Source organism: Petromyzon marinus, chromosome 31, assembly GCF_048934315.1.
Source record: "Petromyzon marinus isolate PM22_M1 ecotype Great Lakes invasive population chromosome 31, UKy_Petmar_22M1.pri1.0, whole genome shotgun sequence".
Classification (NCBI taxonomy): Eukaryota; Metazoa; Chordata; class Hyperoartia; order Petromyzontiformes; family Petromyzontidae; genus Petromyzon; species Petromyzon marinus.
The window spans coordinates 6,386,240-6,400,643 of record NC_133697.1 but is presented as its reverse complement, the minus strand read 5'-3'; the positions used below and the strand labels follow the sequence as shown (position 1 = coordinate 6,400,643).

The following is a 14,404-nucleotide window of genomic DNA, read 5'->3' as shown; positions in this document are numbered from 1 at the left end:
GAACCGGTTCTTGATATCACTTTCATATTAGAAACCTGCTGTGTCCCACTACTGATCGGTGGCTCGGTGGTTCGCGCACTGCGTGGGACTGCAACTTCGATTTCCGGCCACGGCGGAAAGTCATTTCTGGTGCGCTGTGTGTAAACACCATCGCTGGGGGGGAGACAAAGGCGGATGGGGAGGGGAGGCTAGATGATCTTGATAGGAGCTCGCAAACAGTACAGTATTTGCGCCAACAGTCCGTATAGCTCAGGGGTCGGGACCCCAAAAACAAGAGTCGCATGTAGAGTGAATTCAAACCGCATATAGTAAATTTTGGGTAGAAATCGGTTATCTGAATGAACGCGAAATCGCACAAACCAAACTCTCTCAGAGCGAGGGAATAGAGCGAGGGATGATCGAATCAGCCACATCCAGCAGTGGATTGAGGTAAAGCGTTGTGCACGGACATATACAGTGTTGAGAATGACTTGTGGTTTAACATTGACATGCGGAATATCCGCGTTACTTAATCCCGATGAGGATGGTGATGATGGTAGTGATGATGATGGTAGTGATGGTGATGATGATAGCAATGATGATAGAAAGTATGATGATGGGAGTTATGATAATGGGAGTGATGATGAAGCTCGCGATGACTATGATTATGGTATTGATTATGACAGTGATGAAGGTCGTGATGATGATGGTGGTGATGATGGTGGTGGTGATGATGGTCACGTGTGCGCATCGCCGGCCACATGGGCGGACACGTGCCGCCTTGTCTGCGAGAAATTGGGGCAACTCGGAGCAGACAGCGGTGGCGTGGGGAGGGAGGCAGGAGGGAGGGGGGAGGGGGAGACGGGAGGGAGGCGATGGGGAGGGAGGGGGGAATGATGAGAGAGAGGGCAGCATAGTGCAGGAAAGAAGGGAAGGGAGAGGGAGGGAATTATTACGGGGCAATGAAAGGAAATTATATAAATTATAGAGGGAGGGAGGAATGGGAGGGATGAATTGGATGGAGGGATGAGAGGGCAGGGGAGGGACCGTTGGAGGGACAGAGGGATCTAAAGACGGGGGGAGAGGAGTGGAGGGGGGGAAAGGGGGGGGTTAGCGACGGGCGCTGGAGGGTGGAATAATCGGCCATGGACTGGAGGCACGGGGGTGGGGTTGGTGGTGCGCTGCCGCGGGGATGGAGGATGGGGAGAGGGGAGGGAGGGGCGGGCTGTTCTGGAGGCGGGGCTGGGCGACTGTTGGTGAGTGGGGGGGGGAGAGTGGGGGGGATGGAGGGGGAGCGCCACTGCGCAGCCGCGCATTCGCCCCATTTCAAAAGGGGCCCCGCCCGCTCCCGGAGCCCCAGTCTGACGGGGGGATGTGAGTAGACCCCCATCGCCAGAAAAGCCCCCTCCGCTCATCCTCCCCTCTCTGCCACCGCCACCGCCCTCGCTCGCCGCTCGATTCAAAGCGACGGCTGGAGCCGACACAGCCCCGCGTGCCACCGAGACCGAACATCACCGACAATGTCCAAGTGCCCGAAATGCGAGAAGACGGTGTATTTCGGTACGTATTAAAAAAAAAACCCGCTACGTCGCTCTCTGTCTCTCTCTCTCTCTCTGCGTGCGTTCGTGAATTCATTCATCCGCACACCCAGTCTCCTCATGCGTTATATTCATCCACTCACTCGGTCGCTGTATTCGCCGCGCGCTCGGTCGTACATTCAATTCATTTACACAGCGAGCGATTTTAGCTCGCCCGTTCGCTCATCCGCGCGCGCGCTTCATCCGGTCGTCCATTCATTCGCTCCACCGTTAATGTCCAACCCGTTCACGCAATCACTAATTGGATCGCTTACTCGTGCATCCGTTCTCTCGTCCGACCAATTCGCTCATTCATTCGCATCCGACGGCCGCCTCTCAGTTGCTCATCCGCCTGTGCGTGTGGCTCATTCGTTCGGTCTTTAATTCGGTCCGCGCGTGTCTGCAAGTGAGCGCAGCGACGGGGGTCAATTTTAGTTTTGTGTTGACGTGACGCGTCTCTGTATGTAGCGGGGAACGGTCGTTAGTTATTCATGCTGGAGGAACACGAGGAGCTATAAATATTTTTTCACAGATGTCCAGTAGGTCCTGGGCCTTCCCATAGGTTGACTCAGCCTCAAATGAGTACTCTACCTGGTGTGATGTGTAAACAGCACCATTGGAGAGACAAAGGCGGCCGGGCGTGGTGCTGGCCAGCACTTACCGCAGTAGTATATTAAGGGTATAGGGGAATCTTTGTCTTTGTAGACAATTCACACACTCGTACACACGTGGGGTCGTGGGATCTACGTGGACTTAATATACGTCCGTGCATACACACGTGTGTACACAAAGATCCCCCCCATAGCCTTAACAGACTTTTGTGGCAAGTGCTGTTTATACACACAGACACACACAACACGTTGCTGTTAGATTGCCTGGAGCAAATCGCGTGCGTGTTATTGTCGAAGGTGAAGTGGTGGCGCTTCGCGCGCGTCACCACGAACCCGGCTACCTCGATTATGATGCGCGCGTCACGGCCAAAATCAGTGGCGAGTGATATCTGACACCAGGACTCTGGATCCGCTTGCCCGAGCTCGATTGCTATAAATAAGGTATCTCGTTTTAAAGCTTTCGTGACTGTAAGGATTCATCTTCTTTGGTTCTTTCGGTAAAGTCACGTAGAATGAGAATAAAATAATAAATTGATAAAATAAAATAACACAATAAAATTCTCACGACGTTTCGGCCACAACACAAGCGGCCTTCATCAGGTGAAGTCCCGCAGTAGTATATTTAGGGTATACGGGGAATCTTTGTCTTTGAACACAATTCACACACTCGTACACACACCTGATGAAGGCCGCTTGTGTTGTGGCCGAAACGTCGTGAGAATTTTATTGTGTTATTTTATCAATTTATTATTTTATTCTCATTCTACGTGTCTTTACCGAAAGAACCAAAGAAGAAGGTATCTCGTGTCAACAACAGCATTGGGGAGACAAAGGCGGCCGGGCGTGGTGCCTTGCGACGCCACTGACTCGTGCTCCGTGCCGGCATTCATAGGGTGCTCGATAACGGCACTTGCCCCCAATTGCCGGTGTGGGCTACACGGGGCCTCTTTGTCTTTGTCACGTTGCGATGCAGAATTGACCGATGCGTTGGAGGGGTAAAAATGTATATAATCGATTTTTTGTCGATTATTAATCACCGTGGAGCATTAATCGAATCGCGTATGCCATCCTAATTTTATCACATGATATGCATGGATGCAAATCGCATGCTCGTGTTACATTTAGAAAAAGCGAATGATCCAACAAAAACAACAACAAAAGCAACAACAACAAAAAACACAACAAAATCAACAACAAATATCGGAAACGAGCGATGGAACGCGTGCGGGAGAGGACCTCCCACGTGGAGATGGAGCAACGCAGTCAGATCGTGTTGGTGTCATCCGTGCCCGGGTGGATGATTGATTCCCATCGCAGGAGCGTGAATGGTGTCGACGGCATGTGATGGGCAGGAGAGCATTCATCCAGCAGTGAATGGAGCACGGCTGAAGGACGAAATAATGCGATACGGGCGAGATTGGTGAAACTAAAAGGAACGCACGAATCGATTATTGAATTAATTAATCGAATAGCCACAAATGTCACTTATCGCCGTGTTTTAGGAGTCCTAACCCTTTACTATATATGGCCATCGGGAATGTGTGGGTCTCTGTGTGTGTGTGTGCGTGCGTTCACGGATGACGTAATTGTTTTTACACATTAAAATCTGGACGAGTGGCGCCGCCGTTGGGGTGCTTGTAACGGTTCTGGAGCCACATCGGGGCGTTGCTTTGGTCATACTTCACCACGTGGGTCAATGCAGGTTGCTGAACCGGTGGATGCGGCGTAGGAGAGGGGGTGCGTAGGCTGTGATCGGGGTGATCGATATCGGTTTCAGACATCACTCGCCATTCATGTTGGCCGTGACCGCGAATCTAACTCGCCGGGAACTTCCTATCTCACGTTATGATCATCGTCGTCATTTTTCAGCCGTGATCAATCCACTGCTGGATGACCCCCCCCCCCCCCCACCACGACCCGTGTTGTTTGTATTGCGTAATGCTGCATTGCTTTATTTGAGCCAGCTTGTCCCCGCGGGGCCACGCGCTCGTGTGGGCGCGGTTGAATGCGTCGCCCAATGTGAACACAGCAACCACCCAAACAATCACGACCAATGAAGCTACGAGCACGAGTACTACCCCGATCCCTCACCAGCCACCCATGAGTACTACCCCTATCCCTAACCAGCCACCCATGAGTACTACCCCTGTCCCTAACCAGTTAGCCACGAGTACTACCCCTGTCCCTAACCAGCCACCCACGAGTACTACCCCTATCCCTAACCAGCCACCCATGAGTACTACCCCTGTCCCTAACCAGCCACCCATGAGTACTACCCCTATCCCTAACCAGCCAGCCACGAGTACTACCCCTGTCCCTAACCAGTTAGCCACGAGTACTACCCCTATCCCTAACCACGTGACGTGCGATGTGTTCACTGCGCGCATCGCCGCTCTTGAAATTATTGAGGATTTTTTTCATCTTTACCAAATTCGAAAAAAAGCCTCTTCTCGTTAATTTGGTTTCCGACCTCCTTACGAGCCTCGAGCTCCATCCCCCGACTCTAACCAACTCCCCAACCAGCCGCTAGGATTACCCCTAAATAAATAAGCCTTTGGTTCCACAAGTTCACGCCCTGGCCCGAATCAACAGTCACGAGTACTTGCCTCTACCCCTCACCCTAACCCTCCGGCCAGGGTGACGAGTAAGGACGTCGCGACAACTGTGACCATCACCTTACTTGACCCGGACACGCAGCGCGCACTGCGCATTCGACACCTTCCACCCCCCCCCCCCCCTCGAGGTCTGTTCGCGTTTCTCTTTGCGGAGCTGAGAGCGCGCCGCTCGATCTCCAGTGGCGGCAGTCCCCCCCCCCCCCCACCCACCTCCTCCAGTAGAGAGGGGGTTGACAGCGCACGGAGATCGAGATGCCCGTGCGTTCATCAAGGGGTTAATCCAAACAACAACAACAACCTAAAAGAACAACAACAACCTGATTATTAAGTAATACTAAATTTGGCTGTTAATATGAAAAGAAAGTAACAGCCACAGTAATACAACAAACCACTGTAGTGTTCCTTTGGGCATTTACCATTTGAATTATGTGCCTGTGCCCCAACCCCTCCTACCCTGCCCCCTCCCTCCCCAAATTGTCCGGAAACCTACAGTGGGACGTGAGCTCATTAGTTTCGTAATTACATCGCCGTTGTGTGACTTCTGTGCGGTTGAGCACAGCGAGCCACACAGCGAGCTTCCAATTTGTGTCATTTTCGTTCGGGTCACTTCTCGTTATTCGAGGAGTTATTTAAAAAAAACTGAATGATGATCGAGGAAAGAAAAAAAATATTCCAATCTGATTGTGCGGACACGAATATATATACAAACGTGGGCACCTCCACCTCTTCCCAGGACGTTACGGGCAACGTGGAAGAGTAGGCCAAAGGTGCCCCCCGGACAGCGAGGCTCTTACTCTTTGGTTTTATTCGGTAAAGTCACGTAGATTAAATAGGCTCTTCTTTAAAGCTTCCTTTAGCGGAGGCCGCTTGCGCCAGCAGTGACGTGAGCCGGCAGGACTGCGCCTTTAATCTCGACTGTGCATATCAACGTAGCAGGACGCCTCTTGAAAATAAATTGAGACCGACTTCAGAAGGGTTCCGTGCGTAAATGCTTCGAAATTCGCCATCAGCCACGACCGATAGATCCACTGCTGGATGAAGGCTGCCTTCCCCCACGCCGTCGCCATCTCTCGTCCAGCAACACTGCACACGAGCCGACTGCGTCGCTCCATCTCCGCGGCGGACGGAATTTTTTTTCTCGGGCGCGTTCCCACCGCTGCCAGTCCATCCTTAGTCTCGACCCCGCCCGGCAATCACCACCATCATTATCATAATCGCTTTACGCCATGACGTGTCCTGCCTGAGCCAAACCACCTTTCCAAACAGTCCATTCCAGATTTCCCCAACTTGCGGTGCGATCTCGAATCCACGTGCTCCTCGCTCCTCTTTCTGCCTCTTCAGTGCAATTCCGAGCTCGCAGTGACTCCTCTGTGATTTCCTTGCACACCTTTCAGTTGTAGTTCCATCATCATCATCATCTTCTTCTTCTCTGCGATGGTCAATGTTTTCTTCCTCCATGTCGTAGCGGAGTGATAACCTTGGTCTGAAGTCACATTATAGATGCAGGTTATTTAGTGATGCTGCTGCGTTGGAAATGGTTCACAAGTATAAATAACAACAAACTTAAAATAAGAATGTACACAATAGGCAACGTGTCGTGCAATGTCCACTCTTCATACCACACGCCTATTAATTATTTCAAGGCAGTGTTATTGCACGTATGTTGAACTTCTTTCGCACCTTACGTACCCAACTGTGCTCATCGGAGGTGCAGGTCAAGGACGACAAACCTAAACGGGTTCTATTTTATAGATATGGCATTTTTCCACAATTAAGTTCAGTTTGTATTAATAACACTCCAACCTCCCCGTGTCCACCTCTCCACTCGTTCGTGGTGCATTTGCCGTGTAGCAGCATTATGAGTGAAACTAAAATCATCTGAAATCCGCTCTGGGTCTCAGCGTACAGTAACGTTGCGTGGTCCATCAACCTATCGGCTCTGCAGACCAATCACACTCCGACGCACGACGCTCGAGCAGGAAAACCCTGTGCCCGGCTTCAGCATTCTGGGCCTCGTCAGCGGAGTGAGCCTTTGATTTCGTCCTTTGGATCTGAGTCCGCCTCCCCCCCAATCAAATGCCCGAGGGATTCAGTGAATTCCCGCAGGGATAGTCACAGAGCATTGTTTGTGTACAGAATGGGCCGGTGGTGGCGGAGGGTGGGGGGGGGAGAGACACTCGCGTGAATTTGAGAAGCTCACAAGGGGACGTCCTCAGTGGGAGCGCTAGGGAACAATGCCACGAGTGTTTGTGGGTGGTGGCTGTGGGAGCACGGGAATCGGCGGTTCGGGTCGGGGTCGGACGTTGGAGGGGGACATGGGGGATATGGATCGGTGGTGGTGGTGGTGGTGGGGGAGGGGGCATCGTTATTGGGGGAGTTCATTCATGCACGCCGCTTTGTGTGCGACAGGGTTCAGCGCGAGCTATGTGCAACGTCAGGTTGACGAATTCAAGTACGGTATATAAATAATGAAACGCATATCGCGCAAGAGGAACGGAGCCACAACAAGCGAGTGGAGCGCTCCGAGTTGGGATCCCCCGGACACTTTGCCCACAGAAACCCTCCGCTGCCCGGCGTGGGTGAAGTATGGGCACGTGAGCACCCCCCTGCCCCCCAACCAGATCGACACGGCGTGTGGGAGGCCTTCATCCAGCAGTGGATTGATCATGGCTGCTGCTGCTGATAATAATGATGATGATGGTTACTCTAATTTCCTCCCGCATGTACCAACTCTGAACGTAAGACATTTGGCCAAACACGCCAAGTGACCAGGAACAAACAGCACTGTTGAAGTTGCACCACAGCAGCAGCGTGAACTGAGCACGGGAAAAGCGACGATGGGAGGGGAATTCTATGGCGGGGAAGAAGAGGCGTGACCATGCTCAGCTATTTTTTTTTATTTTACCAGGTAAGGCCCATCGAGGTCTATAGCTATTTATTGAGAAGCGACCTTGCCACCGCAAATGATAGCTCAACGAAGTGGCGGCTAATTATCATTGTTGGGGAATTTATAGCAGCCAAATACTCTAAACGCACGTTGATTCTAAACGTGGACCGTGGACGGACAACTCGGAAGACCCGGAGAAAAATCCACACGACCACGGGGAGAACACGCAAACTCTAAATATACAGCAGGCGTCAGGGTCGGGATCGAACCCACAACCTCCTGCATACCGCGCGAGGGAGTTAACATCTCGCTGCCGTGGCGTGCTGGGCGTGTGATGGCCAACCATCCTCTCGTGGCGCCGTGCCGGCCTTCATAAATGCTCGCAAACAGCACTTGCTCCAACAGCCTGTTAAGGCTGTCGAGGGGGGGGGGGTGAGCTTGTCTGTTCATTGAACGCAGTGCGGATGAGACGCGAAACGGGTCAGTCTGCTAGACCCGAGTCTCATCGCGACCCACGGGGCCACCTCCTCTCCGAGTGCGCCCGGCGGCGGCCGCGAGATAGAAATCCACGCGTAGGCATGGTTGTTCATCCTTGTACAGAATGGCGTGGGTGGAACTTGGATTGAAAAACATGTCCCATCTGTGTGATTGTAAGATTCTAATCATCCTCCCCACGACTCCTCCCCCTCTTTATCCCCCCCCCCCCCATTTGCGCCCCTCCCCCGCCGCCCCCCACAGCCGAGAAGGTGACGTCACTGGGCAAAGATTGGCACAAGTTTTGTCTCAAATGCGAGCGCTGCAGTAAGACGCTGAGCGCCGGCAGCCACGCAGAGGTGAGAACTCCTCCTACACCCCCCACCCACTCCTCTATCCACGTGCCACACAAAGACAAAGATCCCCCGCAGAGCCTCAATAGACTGTTGGGGCAAGTGCTGCTCGTGAGCACCTGTGAAGGCTGGCCGGCACGGCAGGGCACGGGACGCGACGGGGTGGGTGGGCCAGAACCACGCCCGGCCGCCTTTGTCTCCCAAGTGACGATGTTTAATTTTGACACAAATGGTACCGGCGACTCGTTTAGGGCCGAGTCGACCCAGGGGAGGCCCCGGGCCGGTTCAGATATTCGCTGTCACTGTTGGGGGTGAATAGTAACATTGCAGGCTCACTATTAAGTGTCACTCCTAAGTGATACTGACCACGCAAGGAAAACTATTTAAACTATGTTTTACTTGACCAGGTAAGGCGTACTGAGCTATATAGCTCTTTTTTTAGAAGCGACCTGGACACAAATGATGTTTCAACGAAGTGCCTTACCACGTGGAAATTTCTCGCAGCCAAATGCACTCAGACGCATCTTTCTAAATGTGGGGGAAAAATACCGGAGGATCTGGAGAAATAATACACGTGACCACGGGGAGAGAGGCACCGTGAACTCCAAATATACAAACATTGTCAGAATCTGGATCGAGCACACCACTTCCTGTATACCAGGCGATGGAGTTAACATCTCGCCAGCGTGGCAAGGCCCCCTCCCCGACTCGCCGGCCTTCCCTGTAGCCCCCCCCCCCCTATCCGTGGTGAAATTCTGACCCCATCCACGAAACAACAACCCCTTAAATCTTGATTTAAGGCTTTCGTGACTGCATTGATTCATACTCTATCGGGTCTTTCGGTAAAGTCACGTAGATAGGTTCAAATAAAATAACACCCTACTTAAATTTTGATTTAAAGCTTTCGTGACTGCAGTAATTCATATTCTTAGCTCTTTCGGTAAAGTCACGTTGAAGGGAAACAATAAAATAATAAAATATATATTAAAATATATAAAATATTATTGTTTTTTATATATATTTTATTGTTTCCCTTCAACGTGACTTTACCGAAAGAGCTAAGAATATGAACACCCTACTTCCTGATGACGAGCGCTTGTGTTGCGATCGAAACGTCGTAGTTTCTTGTTAATGTTTTTGTCATTATCTTTGAACCTATCTACGCGACTTTACCGAAAGACCCAAAGAATATCAACAACCCCTTGTTACCCACGACCACCCCCAATTTCGAGGCTCCCCCCCCCCCGCTCCATCCCCTCCTCTCCCACCAGACCCCCACCTGTCAATCACTACTACCATCTCCACCGCCTTTGCTTGCGTCATTCATGAACGGCAGCAGCAGCAGCAGCAGACGTTGCGCTGTGGCGGTTGACGATGCTAATCGATCCAGAAGCAGGGCCTCCAGATACAGCTCATTGCTCAATTGCAATTTCTCATTTCTCTCTTAAGCAAAACTGAGAACCGTTCCCATGTCAATGTACGAGCGAACACTCACTGAGCATAATGACACTTAGTGGAGGAGTCAGCGGGCGGCTGTTGTTGTTCTATGGATACACTCGACTCCGCCATACGAATGTGGAATTTCCACCACTGGCTTTGGCGGCTGTAGGCGGGAGATGAGCACCGATGTCACGACGCTCGTTTGAGCTGCAGGACGTCACTCTGGCTTTGACTTTCTTAAAGTCCCAAGTGTGGCTCTTTTGAACCCCGGTTGAACGCCGGTTAATGTGCAATAACCATGGGCGCTCCTGCAGCACTTGTGTCAATCCACTGCTGGATGAAGGCCTCCCCCACGTCGTGCGGGTTATCGGCTACATCTGTCCATACTTCACCACGCTGGGTCAAGTGCGTGTTGGCGAGGGTTTATGCATCGATATGGGATGTGCTTTCCCCAACATCGCCCCCCCCCCCACCCGTGCCCCCCCCTCTCCCCCCACCAGCAACGCACCCCCCCCCCCCCCCACTCAAACGTTTAGAAGGCAGCGGATATGAGCGCAATGGGCGAGATTAATGCGTGCACTCAAAACACGTGGTGTGATTCCTCGTTCGGCTATTGAGAAGAGCAGCCGTCTCCGCTCATCCCCGTTGCACGCGCGACAGATTGTCGGCAGATGTGTGTGTGTGTGTCCGTGTGTGTGTGTCCTTGTGTGTGCCCGTGTGTGTGTGTGCCCTTGTGTGTGCCCTTGTGGATGTGTGCATGTGTGTCCGTGTGTGCGTGTGCCCTTGCGTGTGTGGCTTTGTCTTTGTTGTGGCCTTGTATTATCCGCGTGTGTGTGTGTCCGTGTGTCCGTGTGTGTGGGGAGCGGTAGTGTAGCGGTTAGCGCTACGCTGCACTATGAACCTGGCGACCCCGGGTTCGATTCCCGCTCACGGGCAACACCGATGACGATTATTTGAACCGGTCCTTGGCCTCCCCTAGGTTGACTCAGCCTGAAATGAGTACCTGGAGCGGTGTGTAAACATCGCCACTGGGGAGACAAAGGCGGTCGAGCGTGGTACTGGCCACCCATCCCCTCGTGTACCGTTCTGGCCTTCATAGGTGCTCGCTAACAGCACTTGCCCCTACAGTCTGTGAAGGCTATATGGGGGATCTTTGTCTTTGTCCGTGTGCATGTTTGCGGGGAAGCGGTAGTGTAGTGGTTGGCGCACTGCGCTGCAAACCCAGCTACCCGAGTTCGATTCCCGCTCTCACGGCCAACACAAGTGACGATTATCTGGGCCTCCCCTCGTTCGACTCAGCCTCAAATGATCGCCTTGTACGGTGGCTTGTAAACATCGCCACTCATAGAGTGGAACAACGTGGACGTCCAGAACAAACACCTCATCCTCGACCTAAACATTGCACCTCCTGCCTTTGATATTCCCCCCTTTCTCGGAGACACCGGTGAAACTATATCACCAAGGCCAGGTCGATGCGCGTATCTCCTTCATCGATGGAAATTTAAAGGTGCGAGCCACAGTAGTACGACTGTGGTGGGCACGTGGATCCCATAGAGACACACGGAGACAAATAGAGATGCACAGACGCACAGAAGCTCGTACAGATACATAGACACACACAGAGATGAGCCACAGGAGTGTGACTGCGGCCTTTAAACCCCAACTGTCATATAGTAAACCCATAAAGACATATAGATAGAGACACAGAAACACGTAGATATACATAGAGACACATGGATATGCATGAAGACACATAGAGACGCAGAGATTAATTAAAGACAAGCCACAGTAGTGCGATTATGGCCATGCAATCCAAACTATGGACCATACTGTAAACCCAACTTCAACAGAGGAGCAGTAAGAACAGCAAAACCGCACGAAGTCTCTCCGCTGAAGCCCTCTCGTCGTGGCCAGGAGCAGACCTCGACATTGGACACATTGCTGCTGCAACATAATATAATATTGACATTGTGGTTGTGTGGTGTTGTTTGTTTGTGCGAGCAGCACGCTGGCAAGCCCTACTGCCACAAGCCGTGTTACGCCACCCTCTTTGGACCCAAGGGTGAGTTCACGCGATAAAAGGGCCTTGCCACACGCCGTGCATGTCCTGGCGAGTTCGTTTGACCGTACTTCACCACACGCGCGGTCGGTGCGGGTTGGTGGCGGCACGTGGCGGCCTGTGATCTAGCGCTGTGGAGGCAGCAGCAGCGAGGCTTGGTGGATCACCACCGCATAGATGTTGTTGTGAAACTTCCCTTCCCGTGGGCATCGAGGATTGTCGTACCCTGACTCGCCTGGAGAAGGCAGCACAGCAAGTGGACTAATCGCCATCTGTTTACATCTGTAGAGTGTTGCCCCCTAGCGCAATGCGTGGGGTTTTTTTCCAGGTGCTAGTCCGAACCCATTGGCTAAATTATTTTTTAAAATAAAGACCCAGTGCAGGGCCCTCCTGAAGATGATCTCTAACGACTCATTCGGGCTCTCTTGGATAAACTAAATAAATATTTATTCATGTATTTTACAGCTATGGATTTTTCAGCACTGCCCTCTGCTGACCAAAACGCAGCCTCAGCAGACGCAGCAACAGCCTATAGCACCTGTGTTATACTATACAAACCTATAATCTAAACTATTATTGTACCAGGTAAGGCACACTGAGCTGTAGAGCTATTTTTCAGAAGCGACCTGGCCACAAATTATAGCTCAACGAAGCGGTTTATTCACGTGGACATTTATAGCAACGCGAATGAATTCTAAACGTGGAGGGAAAAAAAAAAACAGAGGACCCGGAGGAAAATCCACAAGACCACGGGGAGAGGGAGAGAACACGCAAACTCCAAATATACAGCAGGCGTCAGGGTCGGGGTTGAACGCACGACAACCTGCATACCAAACGAGGTAGTTAACACCTCGCCACCGTGGTGCCCTACACACAAGGGTCACCCATCAAAGCATTATCCAGGCCAAAAAGCCTGCGTATCTTCCAAACCCCTACGAAACTCGGCGACGTTTGGCTGTAGGCACACGTGATCAAACGCCACTCGCAGCGTCGCACAGACAGGTTCGTCAAAGTCCGAATATGTATTTATACCGGATGAATTACATGAGCTACAAAGCTCTTTTCACATATGTCCAGTAGGGGCACGGGGTCAGAACGTTGTAACAACAAAACAATAAAAAAAATATACGACAGGATTGCAAAGTATGGGAAAGGTAAAGAGTGACCCGCTTGCTCTGCCGCCACCTCGTGGCTAAAGCTCAAAGCGATCGTAGTCAAGCCTCGCCGCTCCTCACGACGACCAAGACCACCTCCAGAACTTGGCTCACCACAAAGACCATCACCACCGCCACCACCACCACACCGGCCAGAGGAACGAGATTTTGCCGGCCGTCGACTCCGGCAGTCTGACTCCTTCAGCTGCGATTTCTCCGTGATTGTTTTTGCTCCTATTTCTCTTTGCGTCATTGTTGTACTTTTCTTTTTGTAACGCTTTTTTTCCTCTTTTATTTTGTAACGTTTTTTTCTCTTTTCTTATTGTAACTTTTATTTTTTATTTTATTTTTGTAACGTTTTTTTCTCCTTACTTTTTGTGACTTTCATTCTCTGAACTTTTTTTTCTCATTTCTATTTGTAACGTTTTTTTCTCTTCACTTTTTGTGACTTTTATTCTCTTAACTTCATACAACGTTTTCTTTTGCGTTAGTTTTTGTCATCGCCGGCGACTCCCAGGTCCCTCTTGCAAAACGACGCTCCATGCTGGTCTCTCTTGAGCTGCCCACGTGGTTATTGACAATAAACTTGAAAAGAGAGGGAACCCTCTTCCTTGGATGTCGAGGCAATGAGAGACTCACTGTGACTTGCACCATCAAAAGGCTGTCAAGTTTCAAAGATCAGCGGTTCCATTAAAATAAAAACACCCCCATATCCTTCTAGGGACGCATAATGCAGCCGTTAATCTAGAGCACTTGCAGTCTGTTGTATAAGACGCCTCGAGTGATAAGCATCAACCGATAATTGACGGTGAATTAAATAGACAAGTAAAGAATCCGTCTCTAACGCGTAAAGAATAAAGGTATTGCAATAAGAGTTTTTACCAAATCTGCCAATGACGCAGGAGGTGTTAATATGTTCAAACCGCGAATAGACAACACATTTTTCAAGGAATCAGGTCTGCATGAGCCACACATGCTTGTGACAAAACATGCAAGCAAAGCAAGCAAAGCATGTTTTGATAATAATATTCGCATTGTCTTTGGTTCTTTCGGTAAAGTCACGTAGGTAAAAATAAAAATAAAACATTTTTATTTTATTTTTACCTACGTGACTTTACCGAAAGAACCCAAGAGTATGGATCATTGCAGTCACGAAAACTTTAAATATAGAATAATATACGCATTGTCTTTAAAACTGACAATGCGTACGTTGTATTGCGAGGAGGGGGCAAAGACTATTCTTCTTTTCCACCCT

The 14,404-nt window shown here is 50.9% G+C and overlaps 1 protein-coding gene across 1 annotated transcript in view; it reads left to right on the top strand.

Moving 5' to 3' along the window:
- Positions 1 to 1,283: 1,283 nt before the first annotated feature.
- Positions 1,284 to 14,404, top strand: part of CRIP2 (cysteine rich protein 2) — a 40,214-nt gene continuing 27,093 nt past the window's right edge. Inside the window, exons 1-3 of the mRNA XM_032963762.2 lie at positions 1,284 to 1,539; positions 8,408 to 8,502; positions 11,941 to 11,998. Coding sequence (XP_032819653.1) covers positions 1,500 to 1,539; positions 8,408 to 8,502; positions 11,941 to 11,998 — 193 coding nt within the window. The 5' untranslated portion in view covers positions 1,284 to 1,499. The remainder of the gene's footprint in view (positions 1,540 to 8,407; positions 8,503 to 11,940; positions 11,999 to 14,404) is intronic.